This window comes from Bemisia tabaci, chromosome 8 (assembly GCF_918797505.1).
Source record: "Bemisia tabaci chromosome 8, PGI_BMITA_v3".
NCBI classification, from domain to species: domain Eukaryota; kingdom Metazoa; phylum Arthropoda; class Insecta; order Hemiptera; family Aleyrodidae; genus Bemisia; species Bemisia tabaci.
Window position 1 is genome coordinate 34,588,983 of NC_092800.1, and position 24,854 is coordinate 34,613,836.

The 24,854-nt window shown below is 40.9% G+C and overlaps 1 protein-coding gene across 1 annotated transcript in view; it reads right to left on the bottom strand.

The window, feature by feature from the left end:
* The window catches only part of tinc (transmembrane protein tincar), a 269,869-nt gene that overhangs the window by 80,040 nt on the left and 164,975 nt on the right, over window positions 1–24,854 (bottom strand). Inside the window, 3 exon segments of the mRNA XM_072303701.1 lie at window positions 7,595–7,945; window positions 11,225–11,421; window positions 11,929–11,996. Of these exon segments, the coding sequence (XP_072159802.1) occupies window positions 7,595–7,945; window positions 11,225–11,405 (532 nt within the window). The 5' untranslated portion in view covers window positions 11,406–11,421; window positions 11,929–11,996.

The window sequence follows — 24,854 nt, forward strand, 5'->3', positions numbered from 1 at the left end:
GGTGAACATTTTGTAAGAGGAGTCGTTCCATCGTCGGCAATAATCATCATAGCCGACGCCAATCCGCCAAAACACGTTTGATGGGACGAGATAACACCTGAACTGGATTAGACCAGATAACAATCGGTGTGTTAACGTTCATATTTTCCACGCCCGAATTGATTGACCTTGAACTCTCCTTGAATTACGCGCGGAACTGCGTGCAAGCGTCGGCCATGATGAATATCGCCGACGATGGAGCGACTCCTCTAACAAAATGTTCACCTATGCCGTAGTATCGTTTTTGAAGCGGGAAGCTTAAAAAAACGCAAATTTCTTACGCAGATTGTGAAGTTATGAGTGCATTTCAGACTTTGCCGATGCGCTCATCGTGATTTTTGAGGCATTATCTACAAGAAACAACTCTTATTTTTGCTCTAGCAAAAGTTTGCAACAGGCCCATTGAATATGATTGTGTTGACAGGATCGATTTCCAGAAAACGGTTCTTTAGTAAATACGCAGGTTTCCTCCGTACCCCCCATACAATTTTTAAATTCCGTAAAAAAAGACACGATTTGAAATGACTAATTTCAAAAACTCCATCAAAAAATTATAATCAAGAACTCAAGAAATATTAAAATCTGTGCATCGAATATTCAAGCGGGCAAATAGCCCTGTGGCTGGATAATGATACGGAAAAGCAATAAATTTCTACTCAAGCTCTGATCGACCATAAAATATGTCAATATATGACTAGGAACTGCATATTCTGAGACCGGACATTGGTTCATGACACCAGTTGCCACAGGAGTCAATATTATCGGAAGCGCAGAGGCGAAATTGAAAAAAATATCCAAACAGAACGGCAGTGTTGGACCGATGCGTTAACAAACCTTCTCCGACGTTGCCATATGACGTATAATTGTATGCCGCAAGTCTATACTTAGGATTGACTCAAAAGTTTCCTCGCGCATTGTACATTCGGAAATAACTAGGTACTAGAATTTTGTGCAGTGAAAAAATCCCTCCTCCTTCGATAACTTGTGCTCTTGCGTTCTTGAAGTAAAATTCATTACGTTGAATTGCTGATGATTGAATCGTTAAACAAGCAGGAAGCTCCAACGGATTCGCGTCGGAAAGCGGCTCTGGCGACGGTAGGTAGTTGTTACGTGTTTACGGTTTCCTTGGCAACCTTTGTTTGCTATCAGCTGATGTCGAGTAGTATGACTAGGAAGCTCCAACCACGGCATTCTTCGAAAAAAGCGCGAAAACTTATAGATTTGAATTTTCAAATTTTAAACGTAAAGTACATTTTTTCCAGTGCGAGATTAAAGCACAGACCCGTTTTGAATTATTGACAGTATCACCATGATTCCAAAAATACACTACACAACATAGCATTCGCTCACAGGAAAAAGATATCAATTGAAATAAAATCAGTCCCCCCTAAACAGCAGAAAATGGCGCCGATTCCCATCAACCAACACGCGGTCTCTCCAATGTAACATGGTCCGTTGATACTCCCCAGCTGGGACCGTCCGGAATAGCAGCTCTAGTGCAAGCACCAGAGCCGCTAAAAATATGTCTGATATGTTTCAAATGTACATTCTACAATAGTGGAATGCTAATCCGTGGTTAAGTTAGCACTTTTTTAAACAGATGTGATAACTTACCCTCGATCACCACTCGCCACTTGGACGTATTTCTACCAAACAGACCTATGTGGAGGTGAGAAATATGGGGTGTGCTCGTTAGTTCTCTTTGCGTAAGAGTGAATGAGAATAATAAAGCGCCAGTGACGTCAACGGAGATGGAACCGCCGTCGTCCCGCTTCGGCCGCTTCCGCTTCGTCTTTAACTCATGAGCCCTGTCCACAACGCTCTCTTGCCATGCCCGCGGCTCATGAATCCTGCATTCAGTAGGCACATACGTCTGTTTGATAGAATGTAAAATCCTGCTTTTCAAATTCTTCAAAAGGAATCACGCCCACTTTTACATTGCTTCTTATGCAGCTTCGACGAGCACACCCCATAGTTTTCATCTGCACATACGTCTGTTTGGTAGAAATACGTCCACTTATAAAGTAGTGGGCTTACTTCAAATTACGAATTTCCCACAAAAAAAATTCGTAAAAAAAAAGAAAATTCGTCGTGGGAAATTCTTCATTTGAAGTAAACCCACTACTAAGTGGCGAATGGTAATCGAGGGTAAGCTACCACATCTGTTTACCACTGAACCTCGATAAAAATGACAACTATCACGATAGCATTTTTTTATTGTAAAATCTACAACATGTTAGCCACTTTTTTAAACTACAAAATTGTTAAACCAGCAATTTCAATTTTTCCGTGTATTATACCTGAAAAACGACAAGAACGCTCACCCGGGGCCGAACGGGGTCGATGCAGGGATGCACTGGAGCGGATGCACATTTCAATTTGAAGGGATACGGCTGGCGCTGGACGAAGGGACGAAGAAACGGATGGACATAAAACACCCAGACGTACCTGCGTTTTGAAAACCGAATATGAGCTCCGATTCAGCGGGGCGGCGCTTCAATTTCTATCGGTCTCGATGCCGCTGATAACTTTCATCGCGACGGAATGGAAATTATACGTCCGTTAATAACCGCCGAAACACGCGCTGCGCGCTGGAGCTGGGACGAACGTTATCCTGCGCTATAAACCCTACGTTTCATACATTTAGTTCAGTTACAGGGACAATGTTTCGTTCAGGACGGTTGTGTTGTCCGGGCTTGCACTGAGAAAAAAAACAACTTAAAATTATCAAATTTATGGTGCCTTATTAGGAGTGCGGAAAAGTTGCAATGGAAATTTGCACACAAAAATGTTATTGCTTCATCTGAGACTGCCTAATGAGCTGAATTCGCAGTATTTTTCATACTTTTTTTCTGTCTTGGGAAATTGGAGAGAAATAGATTTAAAAGTGAGAAAATGTGCCGACATGTTTAAATGTGCCTTATGACGTCATCTGGCGGAATTTTCCATTTAAACACATGTATTTTGGCAGATTCGGTTATTTTCATATTTTCTCCAATAATTGTCAGATTTAGAAACCAAGGATATCCTAGTACACAGTTTTCCCAGCAGTATCATTTTACAGATGAAATTCACAAAATTTAAGAAACCAGCAAATTATCTAAGTATTCACAATTGGTATAGTTCCGTACTAGGAACGATGCAGAATCAAATTTTTGAAACGATTATTCTCGAAACTTCATTCTCCAAGGCGGAACTTCGAAAGCCGATGGTTTCGGTTTGGTTTGACATGTTTAGGAATACTCTCCCCCCCCCCCCCCCAAAAATATTCGTAGAAAAGTCCTCTTTGATCTTGTACCAATGACTCAATTTTTAAATCAATGTGGACTTAGGTTTATTTCACCACGCATCATCATACACCTCTGATTGAAGATAATAGTAGAGTTAAGATATTGTCTCGAGTGTAAGGGCGTTTGCCGGTGTCCAAAAAGTCCGAACTTTATGATCTTACTAGACACTCAAAAGTGGGCATGACTCAGAAAACTAAGATTTATGTCCATCAAATCAGCTTTTTATTGGCTCTTGCATCCGCCTTTGGCCCGACAGCCGAGGGTTTGCGCCAACTACCCCACTGCATAAACGGAAACGCGCCCCAATTCGGGAAACGGCCGGAAATTGAGAAATCCGTTTAATTTCCAGCCGCCGTGGATTCGACAGAGACTTCTTTGGATTTCCGTTAGGGACCCTCTCCCTTCCCGGCTCCTGCAGCGGAAAAAGGAGGAAAAATTATTTCACGTGACTGAATGTGCCAGCATGATTATTCGCTGCCATTTCGAGCCTTTTTCTTACCAACTCAATTAAACGGTAGCTTTTAAAGGTCGAGGGAGTCCCAAAGCGGGGATGGATATAAGGAGCTACCCTTTTTTGATTATTGCTTCGGATGAGTCGAAGCTTGGAAATTATTCTACTCGGAGATTTATGGTCATTCCTCACTTATTTCAACAAGCCGTTGCCAGTGTTTACTTGTTTCTTTGATTCGCCTTGGAATCAGGTTCCACTCTCTGCTGCTTCAAATCATTTGGATCGCGCTCAGCAGAAAAGAACCAAGCCACATATCAGCGATTGTCAATTCAATTTTAATTGGGCAATTATTTTTACATGAAAACGGTTATGCGGATTTTAGTGCAAATTTGAGTGAATTTTCTTTACAGTACGAAGCAAATTCTTCAAAATGTTGAAAAAAATCTACACAAACGTTCTCGTGTTAGAAAATTAAATTAATTATTGGCAATAGCTGATGTGGGTTGGTTCCTTTCTACTAAACGCGGTCCATTTGGATGTAGACTAAACAGAATGTAAGGGAAAACAGTAAATACAGAGGCAAAAAACCCTGCGAGTAAAATTTAGGCAAAAACGTGATGTAAAAATGTGAAAAATCTATATAAAAAATGTTATTTTGGGGGTTGAGCGTAATCGTTGTTAAATCCAACACATCGAATGTTATGATCAGGATGTCTACTAAGATTCCATTTTGGATTTGATATTTAAAAAAAAAAAAAATTCCTGATTCTTTGCGCGAAGAAATTGAGACTACTTTGATTTTACAAACGAACCGATTTAATTAATTATTTTGAATGTATCACTTTTGCACGTGCTAAACTGCTACATGCAGTACTACATGTTGAAACATGTTCGACGCACTTCACAGTTTCCTGATCTATGACTGACAGTCTTGATACTTTCCTCATGACATCAAAGTCCCTGATATTTTCCTGGGTTTTCGTGGTTTTCACTGACGGTTGACACAATGAATCTACTTAAATAACATGTACCACTGAAAAATTCTAGCAAATATTTCCATACCAATCCTCATTTTTCTTTAATCAGTGCTCCTTTTTCTCGGAGCTAGCTCCGACTTTTGGAACTTTTGAAATTTTCCTGAATTTTTCTCGGAACTGTTAAAATTCCCGAAAGGTTCCGGATCTTTTGCTCTTTCCAGAACTTTTTAGGAATTTTTTAAAAAATCTAAAAAGAGTCCCGGAACTTTTGACGGTAATGGAATGGGAGAAATTGAAATGAAAAAGTTCCGAATTCCGGAACTTTTGACGGTCATGGGATGGGAGCGCTGTTATTAATCTACATTTTGGCAACCGAGAAACGAGAGTGCAGTATTACCTCCGACCGATATTTCTGTTCGTTTAAAATCGCTCTTCGGCATTTCGAGACGACGATAAATAGTCATTCTAAACAATGCTGATGGGTATAACCTTTATTCTCACGCTGGCGTATCCATTTTGAATTCCGATTACTTTCACACTTTTATATCTGTCGACCGTAAAGATTGCCAAATTTATCCGGGAATCTTTTATTCGCTCTCAAGAATCCGTGCTAACTCAAATAATTTTTGGCCCGAACTAGCAATCCGATCGTCAATTCCTGGTATTTTGAATCGAGCACGAGCATTTACTGCCATTTCGCTGGATTATGACTGTCTTCGCCACCAAATTTATGATCGTTGTCTATCTCAGTTTTGCCGAGCTCTGCGCCGAGTGAAATTTGCCCACATACGTCGCGTTATTTAACTAATCGCACAATAACGCTTTAAAGATGTTTTGGAAATATAGCTTTAAAAGCTATAAAATCTGTCATACATGTCTCTTCAAAACAGAGAGAAAACTCAAATATTTCAAAGATGACTTTTCCAAAAATAAAGACGAAAAGTTATGGTAACTATTCATTTTTTATATGTTTTAAAGTCATTTTTTATTATTTAAAACACATTTTTAGGACGCTTAAAAGTCATTAAAAACCATTGAAATTTTGAGAGTTGTTTTGTAATCATCTTGGAAACATTTTTAAAACGTTTTCTGAGAATATTTTTAAAATATACGAACAAATAATTAAACAATATTTATTTTTTTTTATTTTAAAAGCCTTCTGAAAATGGATTTTTCGTTTTAATTCTCATTTTTAAGACTATAAGTAAAGAAACATTTTTTAGCATTTAGGTAAGGTTTAATAGAACTTTTTTTTTCTAAAACTGTTAAAAAAAACTTTGTTGAGAAATTTCCTAAAAATTCTATTCTTAAAGATTGAAATAAAACAATTTGGGAATTTTTTTCATGTGCTTTAGGGTTGGATAACTTAGATATAACACACCACATATGGCAACGATGGTCAACGTGCATATTGAATTCGAGATGTGTGCTAAAATTTCAGATCGCATCTGCACGACCGCATGAAACTTTTTAGCCTGCTTTCAAAGTTAACCGCCATTTAAGCATGCTCTTATCTGAGAGAAGACATTCTCCGGGGAGCATAGAGTAATGTCCTCTCGTGGAATATTTCGAAGTTCTGAATATACGAGCTTAGCTTTACAAATACAGCGTAACTCTCCTTTTTGGATTTTTCCTTCTGTTCTCAAACACAAAATACGATAATGCAAATTCGATGCTATATTTACGTGGATATGTTTGCTTACGTTTAAAATGATTTTTTATTTTATTTTTTATTTTCAATTCTTAACGAAGCGCATTTATCTTAAACATTAAATTAGGGTAAGATCATTTTTTTAAAGTTGCGTAAACACATATTTGAAAGAGAAGGGTATGAAAAATTCACAAAAGTGTAGAAAGAAACGACTATGCGACTATCTATTAAAAAATCATATTTCTCTTCGGCCGAGAATTAATCGCATCGATGCACGCGGTGGATCGAGTCAATGGTTGAGGTCGGACAAAATTTGGAAACTTTAAACGTTTACGACTCCGTTTATACAAAATTTTGAGGTTCTGAAAGTGGTTCCAATGGTCTCCTCGTGAAAGTTTCTACCATTAGCACCCCTTTAAAATGTGACGAAATAAACAGAAAAATTTGCAGTTTTAGTGGCAACTTTCATGTCCGACCTCTTTAATTGACTCGATCTACTGTGCGGTGGCAGTCTCATGCGCCAGCCACTCGCGAGAGGCTACCTCTTATTCTGCCATGCTAAGGAAGAACGCCGTATGTACATTCGAGAGTTGCCAAATTTCTTCAGATAAAAAATGCATTTTACAGGAAAGTTGTGCATAGCTTTCCTTCAAATTTTGAGATATTTTAGATTAAAAAGTGTGCAAAATGGTCTGAAAAATTTGAGGAAAAATATCCGACAGTTTTCTTGAAAATTCGTATTTTATTGGAGGAAATTTGGCAACGCCTGATGGCTCATACGGCGTTCTTCCTTAGCACGGCAGTATTGCTATGCTACCGTGCTAAGGAAGAACGCCGTATGAACCACCAGAAGTTGCCAAATTTACTTCAATAAAAACCTAATTTACTAGGGAAATTGTGAATATTTTTCTTCCATTTTTTTGGACAATTTTGTTCGCAATTTCGTCTAAATCGTCTGAAAATTTCAAGGAAAAATACGCATACAATTCGTAAAAAATACATGTTTTATCGAAGGAAATTTGGCAACTCTCGAATGTACATACGGTGTTCTTCCTTAGCACGGCAGTATGGGGGAGAACCAAGAGTACATTAGTTCAGCAGGACACTTTCTTCATCCCCAGATGTCTCAGAGAATTCGGAACTGGTTCCGGGAAATGAGAGCACTCGAAAAATCCAAGAATCTTACCTTTGGAGAGAAAGCCGGCCTGTATCAACCTGGCGTCCATCATGAGCTTGGGAACGAGAAATGCGCACGCGATGAGGATGTGGATGAAGGAGGAGGTGGGTCCGGCGTGCTGCCAGAGGCCGAGGAAGCCGGAGCCGAAGCCGAGGGCGAGGCTGTTGGGCGGGTCGGCCCGGCAGGTGCTCAGGTTCCGGCCGAGCTTGAAGCCGTCGTTGGCCAAGTTGCCCACCTTGAACGTGGCCGCCACCAGGAAGAAGAGGATGAGCAGGGTCGCCACCCCGATCGAGGCGATGATCCCCTGCACCTCCTGCTTCGACGGCTCGTAGCCGGTCGGCCATGGCAGCTCCACGAAATCTGCAAAACAAATACCGCATAGTCAGAGAAAGTAACTGAACTTTTGGCCTAATATGGAAGGTAGAACTCAAATTACACTAAACGTGCGGTTAGTAATTTTTAAATAGTTTTTCCTCGGGTTACCGTGACCAAATAAATAGGTTACAAACAAGAGAGAAACACTAAAATGTGGCTCAACTGTTACGTAACAAGGTGGTAAAGTAATGCTGGGTCCAAGTCCCAGAAATACCAAAAATTGTATTCAGAGTCACAAAGAGCTTGATGCAAAAACGGCTTTTTTCGCCCCCCCTCTGGAAGTTCTTCAGACTTTGTCTATTGATTACTCATACTTGAGCACTTTTTTCCCCAAATTTTCAGACCCCCAAAAAATTTTGGGGGGGAGCTAGGGGGGGTGGAAGTCAAAACCTGTGAACCTCGATATCTCTTGAACGAAGAAAGATATCGAAGTCCGGTTTGGACGAAAAATCGTCTAAAATTGCATACTTTAAGATTCTAAAGGTCGAAATCCCGATATCACATTTTTAAGTCAACATATGTGCTTTTTTCCAGTTTTTAGGTCCAGAAAATTTCTTTTAAACGAAAAATTTTCAAAGATCTCTAATTTTTATTTGAACCAAAACCAGTTTTTTAAATTGTTTGTCTTTTTCCGCATCCAACGAGTGGTCCATTAAGCTGGGAAACCAAACGGTTCCGGAGTTATGATCGATTGAAGTTTCCGCTCAACGCGCGCCGACCGATTTTCGCGCGCAAAAAAGTCGGATTTGACTGTTATTAGATCAGATTGAATGTTCAAACTGAGCAAAATGCATTATTAGGGACTCTTGAGGGTCGCTGAGTTCAGAAATTACCGATACTTCCAAATAATTTACGTTTTTAAAATTACAGCTCCGCAGCGCTATTTTAGAGGCCCACTGAGCGCCGACCGGCCGCTCAGTGGTCCTGTACGAAGCTGCAATTTTAAAAACGTGAATTTTTTGGAGGTATCGGTAATTTCTGAACTCAGCGACCCTCAAGAGTCCCTAATAATGCATTTTGCTCAGTTTGAACATTCAATCTGATCTAATAACAGTCAAATCCGACTTTTTTGCGCGCGAAAATCGGTCGGCGCGCGTTGAGCGGAAACTTCAATCGATCATAACTCCGGAACCGTTTGGTTCCCCAGCTTAATGGACCACTCGTTGGATGCGGAAAAAGACGAACAATTTAAAAAACTGGTTTTGGTTCAAATAAAAATTAGAGATCTTTGAAAATTTTTCGATTAAAAGAAATTTTCTGGACCTAAAAACTGGAAAAAAGCACATATGTTGACTTAAAAATGTGATATCGGGATTTCGACCTTTAGAATCTTAAAGTATGCAATTTTAGACGATTTTTCGTCCAAACCGGACTTCGATATCTTTCTTCGTTCAAGAGATATCGAGGTTCACAGGTTTTGACTTCCACCCCCCCTAGCTCCCCCCCAAAATTTTTTGGGGGTCTGAAAATTTGGGGAAAAAAGTGCTCAAGTATGAGTAATCAATAGACAAAGTCTGAAGAACTTCCAGAGGGGGGGCGAAAAAAGCCGTTTTTGCATTAAGCTCTTTGAGCTCTTACGGTCATTAGTAAAAGACTGGAGAGGGGGGTGTTCAGCTCAGGCGGATGCATTGTAATGATAAGATGATTCGTCAAGCTCAAGTGGCGTGGGCGAACTGGCTTGCGATAGATCGCATTAATTAGGTAAAAAATCTCGGCAGATTTTGAATTTTTAGCTCAAAAAAGGACAATAGCGTATTTCGCCGGATAGCTGCCTATAGGCTGAGCGCTTAAAATTCCCTGGTAAGAATTGGCAGTAGAATGTGTGTTCCAAAATACTATAGACCTAAAGCCGGCTGTAAGATTTCCAACAGCTTCTATAGCCAGCTACACAATATCTTATAGCCTTTTATAGCCGATGACGATTAAGCAACAGCCAGACGATAAAGTTTATACTAAACGTTACTAAATACGGATACTAGGACTTCGTTAGTTTTTGGACTACCGCTTTCTTTTTGTGCCGTAGTATCTTGATTTATTTTGCGAGGAAAGCTCCGTACTTTTGAGGGATGCCTGTCATTCTTAATATGTTGGAGCGCCAATTTCTTATGATACTGTGCAATACCTCTGGTGTGAAATAGTTGCTTCAGACGCCGTGGCACGCTACGGCGCGGCGGGCGGGCAGAGAGCGTGAAACGCGCATTGGCGCCTACAAACCTAACAGGGATACTTCACGCATTGCGCATTGCGTGAAGTATTCCTGTTAGGTTTGTAGGCGCCAGTGCGTCGCCGCGCAATGCGTGAAGTATTCCTGTTAGGTTTGTAGGCACCAATGAGTCGCCGCTCCGCTTTGTGTTAGGCTCTAATATTTAATCTCGCGGAGTCAGCGTTTTTCAACTCATGATTTTGAAATGTTTGCACACTCTGTATGGACCATCACATTTTAATTGATGAAATAAAATATGTTTTAAAGGAAAATATAATGTGTGTTTTGTGAATATTAAGGTAGTTCCGTACCAAACTTAATGATTTCCAAAGCACACGAATTTCTACACAATTTCGTTTAGCCTTTTATAGCCTATGGCGATAAAGTGTAAAGCCCGGCAATAGGAACTATAGCCCGACTGTATACTTTTTTATAGCTTCGTATGGCCCGGCTATATGATTAATTCCGCTTTCTACAGCCAGCTATATGATTTTCAATAGCCTTCTTTAGTCGGCTATAAGAACTCATATGGTAATTTGAAACGCAGCTCGTATCGCCAATTTTTACCAGGGTTAGAAATAGGAAGGAAATGCAAGCAGAATCCTGTTTGGAAAAAAACCTCGCATTCGATACAATTATCGCTTCCTGCATCGAAGTTGTAAGTTCGACCACGTCACTTGAACTTGACGAATCACCTTAACCTGAGGTCACGCCGAGAAAGCTATAACGTTTTAGGTCTTTTTAGACCTTATCAGTAGATCACACTAGTCAGTGAGGTCTTCGGGGTCACATTGACTAATTTTTTTGTTGTTGAAAATTTGCAATCTAGTTAAGGATCAGGAGAAATCCACTTGGATCGAACCTGGATCGCATTTGGGATAGCGATAGCCTATAATGCGCTACCCATTCGCAAATTGCAACCTCTGAGTGTCTTCGATAAAAACAAGAGTACAATAGCTCAGCAAAACTCTTCCTTTATCCCCCGAGTTTGGCTGGATGTTACTGTTTTGGTTTTTTTCTGTTGGAAAAGGGAGGCTGGGGGCTCGAATAACAAAACTTACCGAAAAACCTCTTCGCAGAGTGGAGCGCGATGTAGGAATTAAGGGCCGTGAGGAGTAGGCCATACCAGACGGACCAGAGGTTATTCAAGTGAGCACGGAGACAGGATTTGCTAGGGGTGTCCGGAACGGACTCGATCTCACCAATTTTCGCACTTCGTATGGCGTCCTCCTCTGATTCCATCACTTGGTTAGGTGTTCTGAAAATAAACCACAATCCGCTATAATCGAGAATAATTCGTGAAGCGCACTATTAAGGATCTGTTGAACACAAAGCATGACGAGCCATATACACGTAAAAGACTCGTCTACAATAAAATGCAATTCTTCCAATAAAGAGGTAAAAAAGGATTCCGAAAATATGTGGGATTGAGCGTTTTCAGCTACTAAAACTAAATTATCCTTAGATGAAAGTCCGATGGAATGAATACTAAATTTTTTGGTGACAGAGACCAGATTTACTAGTCACGTTAGTCACGTGCAGGGTTAATCAGCAAATATTGGTCCGATATTTATCAAAAAGACAAATACGCATTTGCGAGGTTTTTATAGCTATACGAATACGGAAAACTCCAAAGCTGATGATAAGCACTGTGATTCTTTCTTACAAGATGCGTTATGTTAGAAAAATTCTTGTCGGGTAAGTTTTTGAAGAAACGCTTGGTAAAATACGAACTACAAGTGAAAACAGGATCTTAGCATCTTACCACTAAAGAGGAGAGGTGATAGGGTGATGATCGGAATGCGTGAATTTTTGGAACCATCGCAGAATCATCTGAAACATACAATTTAGAGTGTCATTATATTTTACTCAATTTAAAACAATTTAGTTGAGAATAAATACAGAGACATAAAATCTCATACAACTTCTGTAACAGTAAAGAGATGACCTCTTATTTCCTCCTCACTCAGCTCTGCATTTAGTTGTGGGCATGTTTAGAGTGGAAATGTGTCTCTGATTTCTACGCAGGTTTCTAGATTCTAGGGTTGAATAACCAGGAAAGAATATATTTCATTGTGATGTCAAGTCCGGAACTTTCCGCGTCTCAAGCTCAATTGCAACTTCTTTATTCTAGCTGCGTTTAGTAAACGGGAGCCAAGTTTGTTGAGAACAAATAGTCTCTCTGCTGATGATTGCGTGTAAGAACCCCGCAAACCTCATATGGTGATGTGTGCCATGATCGATTTTCAATTTTTGTATTGCATTAAACTCGTCTGTAGATGCTGCTCATTATTGCGCGTTCACCACCCGCCCGCCGGGAGAGCCTCGGTGCAGCGTGCTGCCTGCTCAAAACGCGCACTGAAACGCACGCGCCTACAAACCTAAGGGGCTACTTCACGCATTGCGCAATGCTTGAAGTATCCCCTTAGGTTTGTAAGGGGCTACTATACGCATTGCGCAATGCTTGAAGTATCCCCTTAGGTTTGTAGGCGTCAGTGCGCGGTTCGAGCTGGCAGCACGCCACGCCGCAGCGTGCCTGTTAAAATGTAGGCAATTTGACATCAAATTCAAAATTAGCGACTCAAAAAACATCAGGTACGAAACTTTCGTGATCTTTCAGTCATTATCCGACTTATTTCTTCCTATTCTTGAGTTTTGGACCATAGTGTGCCGCGGGCGGCGGCGCTCATGAAATTCTCCCGTGTGCTCAATCGCCCGTTTTCACCCTTTGTTTGAGTTTCAAAATGGTCCCGATTTTGCCGTCAATTTTCTGGCCAATAGGAGAAGCGGCCTCCTTTTTTACTCCCAGCGTTCCTTCTCATGTTTTTAGATAAAAGCCTTTCGATCGACAGAAAAAAAAAGGATTGAGATGCAAGTTCCTCATATAGCTACTTGGGTTGCGTCAAGGTCGGGAGCCACCCGGGCCTGCCGTCGAAAGTAACTCCGCCATTAAAACCACTCTAATAGCATTTTGTCGCCGGAGCGTGGCACTTAATTCGTTTTGGGGCAAACACGGTGCACCCAAATCAGATTATGCGGCAGACAAGGCCCGCCAGAGGTGGGCACCGAGATTCGAATTTGTTTGCAAATAAGATTCCCAGTTTATACTCCGCTCCAGACACGAGAGTCCCCCGATAGTTGCCGTTTTGCCACACACTCGCGTGTTGAGAGATGGTAATATTCGGGTAAATTATGCACGAGGCGGCAACGTTGCCGAACAGTTGCCCGCGCGACCACAAGCCGCACACATTTACGTCGCACACGCTCGAAGCCGCACACATTCTCACGTCTTTGTCAGGAGCACCCGACGAAATTTGTGAATAGCTTCTCGCGTGCATGAGGCAGCTGCTTTTCTCGACGGCACTTATCGTCGCGTCGCCTCTTCGCTGCATGAGAAAAATCGTACTCGTTGTCGCGGGAAAACAGCTTTCCTCGGCAGATTTTAGTTGCGTTGAGGCGAATACTTGTTGCGTCTAGAGAGGAATTAATTGCTTCAAGTAAAATTTTAGTGACGGCTTTGAAGTTGTAGTTTCAGAGAGACAGAGGCTACAGAATTGGTACTGAACAAGCGCATAGCCCTAGAGAGAGCAATGCTATGATGAGAGATCAATGGGAGATCTGCTGATACCACTTAATCACCTTGAGTGTGCCCGCTTTTGCCTATCGTTTTAATAGAAGGCGGATCGGTTTGGGATCATCCTTCTGGCTTCTAACATAGGTCTGCACCTAAAAAAAGGAATTTTTAACGGTAATTTTTAAAACTGAATCCGATAATGGTCTCAGTGTATTCCCGAAACCAACCAATTTTCTGGGAAATCGGGACTTTTCTAAAAAAACGGATTTACTTAGGAAAACTAAATGTTACTGGAAATTAAAGCTAGGTGCCACTCTTGGTCTAACCAAGATCATTTTCGAATTCTGCATTCCTAAATACACAGAAAATTATCCTACAAAATTGTCCTCACTGTGTATTATTGTGAAGTTTTGCCAGTCAAAGTTTACTATCCGCCCTTTGTTCTGCATCTAAGGAGAAGAAAATTGTTTCATTCAGGTGTCTAGTTGGCCCAGTAAAGATTTTGTTTTGCTGTAGAAGCCGAAAATAGCCTTAATTTTTTTTTCTCACCCATCAGTTTTCCGAAAAATCGAATTCCTCAAAACCAATGGTGTTTGGCACCGAAAAGAATAGAGCCAATGACGGTCTCAGCAGCAAACAGTAAGTAAAGAAGCTCCCTTAGACACTCATGTTTGAAATAATTTTCCCTTTGGGATGCAAAACAAATGAAACGGACTAGTTTTACATAGAAGTATAAGATCATAGCATTTAACTGAAAAAAAACTCGTTATTAGACACACTGAATCATTGAATATTTGAATCACGCTGTACATGTTTTTCCTGCGTATGTTTCTTATCTTTCAAACAAGCTACGAACTAAAAATACAATTATTTTTGAATCTGCAACGGGAAGGGGGGGGGAGGCCTGCAACTACGAAAAAATACCGATACCACCCCTAATATTCAGCAAATACATTCTCCTTTCCCGTGATTTAGATTTGAATTTATCACAGGAATTAACAGAAAAACAACAAAACAAGGGGTCGAGATGATTTCGATGATGCGATACCTCACGATCGGCGTGACGCTGGGAACACTTGGCAACCCGATAAGGACTCGAAGCAATTGGTGCGTTTTCGCTGCATATTTCATTTTCCATTGAGTAATAGAAAACAACCCCCTCGCCCCTCGGCGCTTTGTCTATCGAGTCGGGCGCACGCAGCCTTACTGCCCTCGCTAAGTGCCCCCTTTTTATCACAGCGGCGGCCCGGCTCGGTTCCCCATCTATCATATTTTCCCTCGTTTGTTTTTATTATCTGGCCTTTACATACCCAAGCTGAGACCCTCACTCCGAGCGAAGGCAATTCTTTATCCTGCCTTTGAAGCCTCATTGAGATCCACCGTACGGAGGCAGCACACATGAGTCACTTCCAGTTTCATTCAGTTTCCAATGCTGTATGAGCATTTTGATGTTGCCAAATCTCTTTTTATAAAATACGGCATTCACACTGAAAAAAAACACATTGGATCTAGAGTCCAGACTCTTGAAAACATTGACAAGAAAAAATACTCTTGATTCAATCGGATTTTCGCTTGAATCAAAACGATATCCGCTTAAATTAAGAGGCTTGGTTCTTGATTTAAGCTAGATTCTGATTGAATCAAGAGTACTTTTTCTTGTCGATGTTTTTAAGAGTCTGGACTCTCGATCCAATGTGTTTTTTCCAGTACAGGGAGAACTGCAGTACCTTTAAGGCCTGGATACACGCTCAAATTGCCATCAATTTCCGATCAAATGGTGACTGGTGCGCACCATCTACCATCAATTTTTTGCGGCCTGCAAAAATTTGATGGTAGATGATGGAATTGTGGGTCTCATCCGTCATCTCATTTCCGCACGACAGTTCTTGTTTCATGCTTATTTTAATCAATTCGCTGTTTTAATTAATTTTAGATACCAACTTCGATAACTCTCGACGGCCATTTTTGTCATAATTTCAATCGGAAATTGACGGAAATTTGAGCGTGAATCCAGGCCTTTATACTGATAGTAAAGACAATTCGAATCCATTTCTGATTGGTTCCCGTTGTTCAGGCCTTCACAATGTCATAAGCAAGAATAAAGATTACATTTTCACCAATTGCAAAGATTATAAACTGGAATGGACCGGGGAACCGGGGGTACGACAAGGAACAAATGCAATGAGAAAGGGAACGGAGACAGGAATTCGGAAATGGGTTGATCAAAGGTCACAAAAACCGTCCGATTTGTGTAATTTTTATTCCAGTTTGTGACATCCATAAGCCGCGTTGTCTCAACTCTCCCTATAAAGAAGGAGAACTAGCGATAATTTTTCTTTGGAATTCTCAGGGAATTATACTCGCAATTTAATTCAGCGTGTCGACGAGGTTTACAACAAAACATTCAAAACATATCTTCTAGAGTCCCTTTTTACTGAGAGTCAAGACAACACCCCCTCATGGAGTCACAAACGGGAATAAATATTACAGAAATTGAACGTTTTTTGTAATCTTTGATCGGCCCATTCTCAAATTCCTTTCTCCGCTCCTTCTCTCATTTCCGTTGTTCCTCGCCGAACCCGTAATTCCCTGGTCCATTCCAGATTATAATCTTTGCAATCGGTGAAAATGTAATCTTTATTCCCGTTTGTGACACTGCGAAGGCTTAAAATACGGGAACCAATCAGAAATGGATTCACATTGTCTAGACTCTCAGTGTAAAGGGACTCTAATTTCTTCAAAAAAGAAAATTTTCACGGGGTGATTTGGCAACTTCTGAATGATCATACGGTGTTCTTCCATCGCACATTGAAATGATGGTGCTGGAAAACGGTTCGTAAAGGCGGTGGCTTTACTGCCTCCTTCGTTTCAATTCAATCATGATCTAAATGCAGCCGTTGTGCACGGGATTATTCAAATAAATATTTATTTGAAAGCGTCCCGTTCGGTAAATATTCCTTCGTAAACTCCCGTCCAGTCTTGTTGGATGAGTTCTTCTTTTTATGTTCCACCTTCTCTCATTTTATTTGCATTGAAAAGGGCGACTACTATACGCAGCATTACTGCGTAAGACGTAACGCAGACACATTCCGTATACGGATTTTCTCGATCTCAATCTTGCCTTATCGCGACCTTCTCATAATGCCAATACTGCCTTGCTAAGTAAAAACCGCCGTAAGAACGTTCGAGAGTTGCCAAATTTCCCTCTATAAAATGTATATTTATGAGGGAAAATATAGATATTTGGACTCGATATTTTCGGGAGCTTTCAGGAGACATTGCGAACAAAATTATCCGAAAAATTGGAAGAAATATATCAATGAGTTCACCAGGAAATTAGTTTTTATCAAAGGAATTTTGGCAACGTCTGATGGTTTATACGACGTTATTCCTTAGCAAGGATGCGAACAATAAGGTGCTACACTGCTACGTTAGAGAGCGTTGGATTCATTGCTATGCGAAAGCAACTTATCTCGCTAATTTCTGGTTGCGCTAAAGAAAACTTTCGTTATCAAGATAGTGATTCATCACACTGCTCAAAATGTTCATAGTATGTACAATTTGACAATTTGAAGGGAAAAATTGTAAAGATAGGTTTCTTGCCAGGAGTTTTTACCTGGTAAAATACTAAAAGTAAAAAAAAAGACGAATACAGTTGCTAAAAGGGTACTGCATTACTCCTCTGAAAGGAAATTGAAGAGCCATTGCGGGTACATTCGCCTTCCTGTCAAAAGATAGGCAAAAGCGGACACGCCCAAGGTGGTTTAGTGGTATCGGCACTATCGGCAGTATTAATCACCCAACAGTGCTATTTTACGGGGCCAAGCATTCGTTCAGTAATGATTCTATGAACTACGAAACTACGAACTTACTACTCTGAAACTACGACTTTAAACTTGCTTCCTACGAAGTTTTGGACGGTGGGTGTTCGGGTGGATTATGCGCTTTTAAGCTCGACTTAGACCAGGGGCTGCACTCGCCGCGGGCAGGAAAATTTCGATTTTCTTATATACTTCTAAATCCCGGACGTATATTAAGGAAACATTCAAGTTTTTGAAAAAAAAGGATTTTCGCTAGGGATCAGAAGAAAAATTAGTGAAATTTTCAGTTCCGAGCTCCCAAACTTAGCCCGGTAAAAATGCACTTTACGCGGCAAAATTTGGCAAAATTAAAATTCAGTCACGTTCTTTCGTGAGGAAAACGACGTTGAGTTATGAGTGCGTTACGGAGAGAATAGAGAGGGGGGCCAATAATCAAAATTCAACGTTACGTATTCATTGAATGGCTCTTTAAGTAGGCACACTGGAAAGAAAAAAAAAAAAAAAAAAACACACATTGGATCTCGAGTCCAGACTCTTGAAAACATTGACAAGAAAAAGGACTCTTGATTCAATCAGATTTAAGCTTAAATCAAAAGGAAATCCGCTCAAATTAAGAGGCTTGGTTCTTGATTTAAGCTTAAATCTGATTGAATCAAGAGTCCTTTTTCTTGTCAATGTTTTCAAGAGTCTGGACTTTAGATCCAATATGTTTTTTTTTTTTTTTTTTTCCAGTGTAGGTCTCGATAAAATGAGAGTAGTTTCAAGGAAATCATTGCCAGGAAGGAAAGAAAACCGAGCACGTTCCTGGAAATGAATTCCGGTAAGCACAACACAGCGCAGCGGAAAACAAACCCTCCGAGACGTTTTGAATGCGTAACCCGAGTTGATTCGAGCGAGAGCGTAAGCCCGCTCCGATACGTCGTCGCCGGCGCGAAAAATGCCGAAGAGTTGTGAGAGAATTGACAAATGTTATGAGTTGCCGGCAACAGACTGATACCCTCTAAACTCTAAACCCGTGTATTCACGCTTGCATACTCCTCAACTCGTAGGCGCGTCTATGTTTTTCATGTTTAATTTATTAGCCGTTCTCCCGGGCCACCGCGCCGGTTGGGGGAGCGGCATCCGAGCCGTAAAGGAGAATAACAAATTGAAGAAACCCCCGCTGAATCGAAGAAATTGCTGCCGAGGAATGCATCGGCACTTGCAATCGCTCCAAAGAAGAGTTGCCGCTTTTGCCTCGAATGGACCACTAGACAAGGTACGAATTTAAACAATCTGATACATGTTTCTTAACAAGAATTTCACGTAAAACACGATTCACACAACGAATATTACTGAAACCAACTCCTAACGAAGATATTAACGTTTTCATTTCACATTGGCTACGAGGAATTTGAAACTGCCCGCTCATAAGAAAATCAAAGCTCTACGTGCGTCAAATCGTGCACTACAACGGTTTCAGCAAGCTTCTCAATCGAGCAATGTTCATTTCCCGCCATATGTTTTTCAAACGATAAGCAATCTGCCATAGCTGAGCCAAAGCGTCAAGATTGAGGTTGCCAGATTTTTATATCGCAGAGACTGTCATGATAACGTTTAGCGCGCGATGTGAATCACGTAGAGCATTGAGTTTTCATGAGCGGGTGGTTTGAATTCACGCATCAGGAATCATTAAATATCTTCGTAAGGAGTTGATTTCAGTAATTTTCGTTGTGCGTATCGTATTTTACGTGAAATTTTGGTTGAGTAACATGCATCAGAATGCTGAAATTCGTACCTTGTCTAGTGGTACATTGTTTCAGTGATGGGTTAGTTACATCGTCGCTCTGTTGACGTAAGAGCGTAACTCGATTTCTACGTGAGCCTCAGAGAGCATGGATTTATATGTAAAGCCGGGCACACGTGGAAATTAAGATAAGCCCTCCCGTCTGAGGAGCGACGACACGTGGCACAGAATCGTGCTTTGACGGTTCGTTGGATGGTTGAGGTGCAAAGAGTAAGAAGATCTGACCGAATGTCAAATCGCCGTTTCCTAGTTTGCGGAGATATTATCTTCTATGAAGGAGGAGAAAAAGCGGTGAGGAAGATGGTACATAGTAGAGGAAAAAGAGAAGAAATACCATTGGCAGATCTAGACACTCCGAACGAGAGGAGGGATGGGGAGTTCCCCCGTTAGTATTCAAAATTTTAAAGTTTTAATGTGCAGTTGGAGTCAATTTTGTCATTTTTTTCCATATTTTTCCCAAATTTGAAATTCTTCACGATTCCCCTGTGATTTTTCATAATTCCTCCCATACTTGCATCACACAGGAAATATAAAATTTGGTATGAAAACCATCCGAACAGCCTAAAATGTAAACGTAAGCGTGTTGATAAGGTTACGTATACCGTCTTGAGTTGCCTGTATCCAAATCGCACTCAATCCTTTCTTTTCTGAGTGACGTAATCTCGTGAGATATTACATGCCAGTGTTCAAAACACCTTTAATTGATTATTAAAAGATGCACCGTTCTTACAGGTAACAGCCTGTTTACAGATATCCATTTAAAGAAGCAAGAACTAACAAATATTATCCCTGAGGGAAAATCTAGAGAATGTACGGCTTTGAGATGTGTATAATTTTTTCATGTTGTGCGTACATACATTTTTCACCCGGACAACCCTAATTTGTCAGGGGTCAGAATTTCAGGGTCCCTTGCAGCCTGACAAAAATCGTTGCTCACCTCAGCAGCGATCAATCCGTCAAAGTGCGATGAATATATGATCAACAGGATGATGATTAATATGCTTGTATTTTCTTGTCTGGCCGGAAAATAGGAAAATACCGCAGATTGAGAAAGGGGAGGCGTTTCTCAAGACTGGAAGTCAGGAACCGTGGCGGAAAGCCATGATAGCAGAGTTTGCCAAGTCGCATTTTCTTTTACGAAAAACTTGTACGCTCTACGTTCTTACGGAACATTTTTTAAAAAAAACCATCAAAGGGGCGTAAGGGGGTTCCGGGGGGCTCCTTCCAGAAAATTTTCAAAATTTTAAAACATCTAACAGGCAGTTTGAGTCAATTTTGTCATGGATAATTACCAAATCTGAGCGTTCCTTCTTATTCTAACCTCCGTTCCCTCCTTCTTTCTTTATTCCCTTTCCTTCCTCCTGTTTTTTTTTCGGGGGGAGGGGACGGGGGGAGATAGTTTACGTCCCCTACGCCCCAGATGGATCCTTGGATCCGCCTTTGTCATGCGACAGGCCCTTCCGCGTAAAACGGGGGCTTCCGTAGAGATTGGGAAAAAACGAAGAAATCCAGTCACATTTTCTCGCTCTTCTTTTCTTCTTTTTTTTTGACTTTTGTTTTTTTGTTTTTACGGCGTTTTAGCGGTGGAAGTGTGCAAGTTAGCCTTCAGAAGGAACTGGTCATGAATTTCTGTCAAAAATGCGGGAAAGCCAATACTCGGGAAGAGGTTGGAAAATGTCTGCATCCCCCACTGAAAAAAAAAAACTCCAGCCTTGGAAGCTGTACTTGCGGGCTATATGTATCGACATACCGCCCGCGTGCCGCGCTCAGACGCCGAAAGTTCCGGGTGTAGCACCCGGAGCAGTCGAAGCTACCGCTCCAGCACCCCAGAATTTCCGACCTCTGAGCCCGGAACGGGCGGTATGTCTATACAGCCCATAATTTTTTTTTTCAGTGCATGTCCTCATATGTATGGAACAGACTCTAAACAAGACAGCGAAATATACCCGAAAAAGTTGGGCAACGCGGGCTCGCACGGACGTCGCTGGAGGGGCTCCGGGCCGGGAGGAATGATTGATGCGAAATCAATGCGTTATTCCAATAGCCGCGCGAAAAAGGAGCTCGCGCCCGGAGCCGAGTTTGAGAATCCTTTGAAAAGTGAATATCGTATTATGCTAATCAAAGGAGTTGCCAGCCGCCGCGCGACATGCACCCACATCCACCCACCCGCCACACTCCTGTCTACGTGCACTTTTCCCACTGCCTCTTGGCTTATCGCGACCGAGATGGGGAATTCTCGTCGCGGAGACGTCGAGACGCCGGCTTTCCTTCAAGTTTTTGAACTTTCTCAACGGGCTTAGACGCTATACTGCCGTGCTAAGGAAGAACGCCGTATGAACCTTCAGACGTTGCCAAATTTCCTTCGATAATCACGAGTTTTCAGGAAAATTTGTGAATATTTTTTCTCCAATTTTTAAAAGGATTTTGTTGTAATTTTATCCAAAAAGTCTGAAAATTTCGAGGAGAAATATGCATAACTTTCTTCAAAAATACATGTTTTATTCGGGGAAATTTGACAACTCTTGAATGTTCATACGGCGTTCTCCCTCAGCACGGCAGTACACGAAAACGGGACGCCTGTGTAAGGAAAATGCACGTTTCGAAAGGATGAGCAATTAGACCTGGAGATGTGCTCTGAGAGTTGCGGCTCGCCTTATTATGAGTTGACGAAAAAAACTAAATATATTTATTGACCGTTTATCGGATCCATTTGCCAGACTCCAGAAACCGGTTATCTAAAACATATGTTAGTTGAAGATTTAAATCTTTGATAAATTATCATATAAACAAGAATAATAAAATTAGTAAAATAATAAGAAAGAAAAATCATAAAAAAATTGTATGACTCTGAATGGTATACTCGGAAAGAACACTATACGCTCATCAGCATGTCTAATATACGATCTTCAACCGATGCGTAGCCGCGTCGCTTGAAAACAAAATCGCTGCTAGTCCGCCTTCAAATTTAGCGACGCAACCCAACACTACATCGAAGTTAATTAAGTTGTATCTCCCGATTGGCTGTGTTTTGGATGTTCCTACGTATCCCAGGGACCTATATCCAACATTTGAGGAATTGTCAATTGATTGACAGACACATACTGCCATCATGAGGAAGAACGCCGTATAGACACCCGAATGTTGCCAAGTATCTCTCGATACAGTACAGATTTTTATAAGAAAAAAATGAATATTTTTCTTTTAAATTTTCACATGATATAGTTCAAATCGCGAAAAAACATCTCTGAAAACATTGATAGGAAAATATTCATTTCTTTCTTAGAAAACCTATGTTTGATGAAAGCAAATTTGGCAACATCCGAAGGTTCATACGGCGTTTTTCCTTATCACGGCAACATAATTTTCATCCCTCCTCATCGGGAAATAAGCGTAACGGGTTGTGCGGCGCGGTGCATGCGTCGCTTCAAGACAAAATCGCTGTGCTAGTTCGCCTTCAAATTTGGCGACGCAACCCAACCTCACACCGAAGTTAATTAAGTTGTATCCACCGACTGGCCGTATTTTATCTGCTATCTGTTCCTTCATATTCCGAGGAGCGATTTCTTCCATTTGAAGAGGTTATTAACTAAGAGACACATATTTTTCATCCCTTAACTGTAAATTATCATAAATAAGACCAGAATAACCAAAAAGAAATCTCAACAGACATGACAAAAATCTCGTTTAACATAGCAAATATAGTTTTGTGTACAGTTCCCTTTTTATTAAGATTTTATTCAAAATAAATTATTCTAGAGATAATCATAGTTGAATAAATTATTGTGGTTTTATCGCCAAGCAATGATGACGACACAGTGGAACGATAAAAGCGGCACACAATGGGCCTCTATGGTATGAGTTTATTAAAACAATAAGTTTTACCTTCGAAGTTTCACCTAGAAAGTGATTCAAGCGCAGGGAAGTTCGGAAGTCATCTGCTTCTTTTTGACACTGATCATATGGTACAAAAATGGACGGATTCGACAAATCTGCCTAATTGCATTACGCGTTGCCAAATTTTCTTTCATGTCTTACTTGTTTAACAAAAGAACTGAACTGACTAACGCCTTTCAACTTTCTGCGAAATTACACTAACCTCTGAAAAACGTATTCGCAAAGCTTCAAGTTTCAGTGTTGCTTGATTTTATGTTGAATAAATATAACACAAGGGAAAATTAGGCAACGTCTGATGAATTTAGACTAATTCTAAATTATACAATACAAATGCGACGTTATCAGTGTTTTTGAAATTATTATTTCTTAATGAGTTATAATTAGTTATACCTTCTCCAGAAATTAATACCCTAGCTTCCTGTTGATTGAATCATTTTCAGCGTCAAATTTTGATGCGTCAAAACAATGAACAGCGTACAATTGCCTTGCTAAGGAAGAACAGCGTATGAACCTGTAGACGTTGCCACACTTCTTATGATAAAGCACGAATTTCTCGGTAAACTTATGAATATTTTTCTTTGAACTCTTCGGGTAATTTTGCTCGCAATTTCACTTAAAGATCCTTCAAAGTTTAAGGAAAAATATTTCATGACTTTACCTCAAAAATTAAGATTTTGTGGGGGAAATTTGGCAACTCTCGAATGTTCATACGGCGTTTTTCCTTAGGACGGCAGAATACTTCATACCTCGTCTAGTGCCCCATTAGAGATTACAAAAAGTAGAAATGAAAGGAATCCTTATGAATAACCCTCAGTCGAAGAGAGACTAATGCGTTTTTAAAAACACCTGTGGCCTGCGAATTTCTTTCCCCGCGAAGGGCCCGAGGTGATGGGAAGTTTCCCGAGCTATTTAATACGAAGTTATTCTGAACTTTCCTCCGTCATTAAAAGCGTGTTGAAAGCTAAGAACCGTGCTCCGAACTCCGTTTTTACGTTCAAAAGGAACGCCCCGAGACTTGTGCATTGTCATTGCACTTATAAATCCGCCTTTTCTTCTCTTCCTCCGTCTGCGCGGAAGTAGGGCATGGAACCTCGGCTCAGCGGCGATGCGAGCTTCAATTCCGCTACTTACTTTTCAGATTAAGTTTCAATTTTGATTCCGCGCCGCGCCCGGTTGACTGACTGGAGTGAACCGGAGAGGTTTAGCGGAGAAAAATGCAAAAAGCACGCTAGTGGAGCCTCGGTTGAATTCGAGGAGATGTTCTCCACGATAAGGAATTGAGGACTTGTTGCCGCCCAGTGTTCAAAAACAATTGAAATCTTCCGCGGGGGGTAGGGATCTCAGTTCATGAAGGTGCGGACTCAACTCGAGGTGAGCTGAGTCCTGAAATTGTTAGCAGATAACAGCTATTAATAGTTAAAGCATTGCCTACGAGAATCCATTCTCGTAGGAAACGGTAAAATTTATGTTCGATTGAGTCGAAATATTGGATTCTGATATTTTGTCGGAAAATGCACGTTATTGGCGCACTCAAGAGTGAATAGCGGTCGGGTTGGCTCATTACAGTGGCGTGGCGGGCGTTATGATAGATCTGATTATGATAGATCTCTAGATTG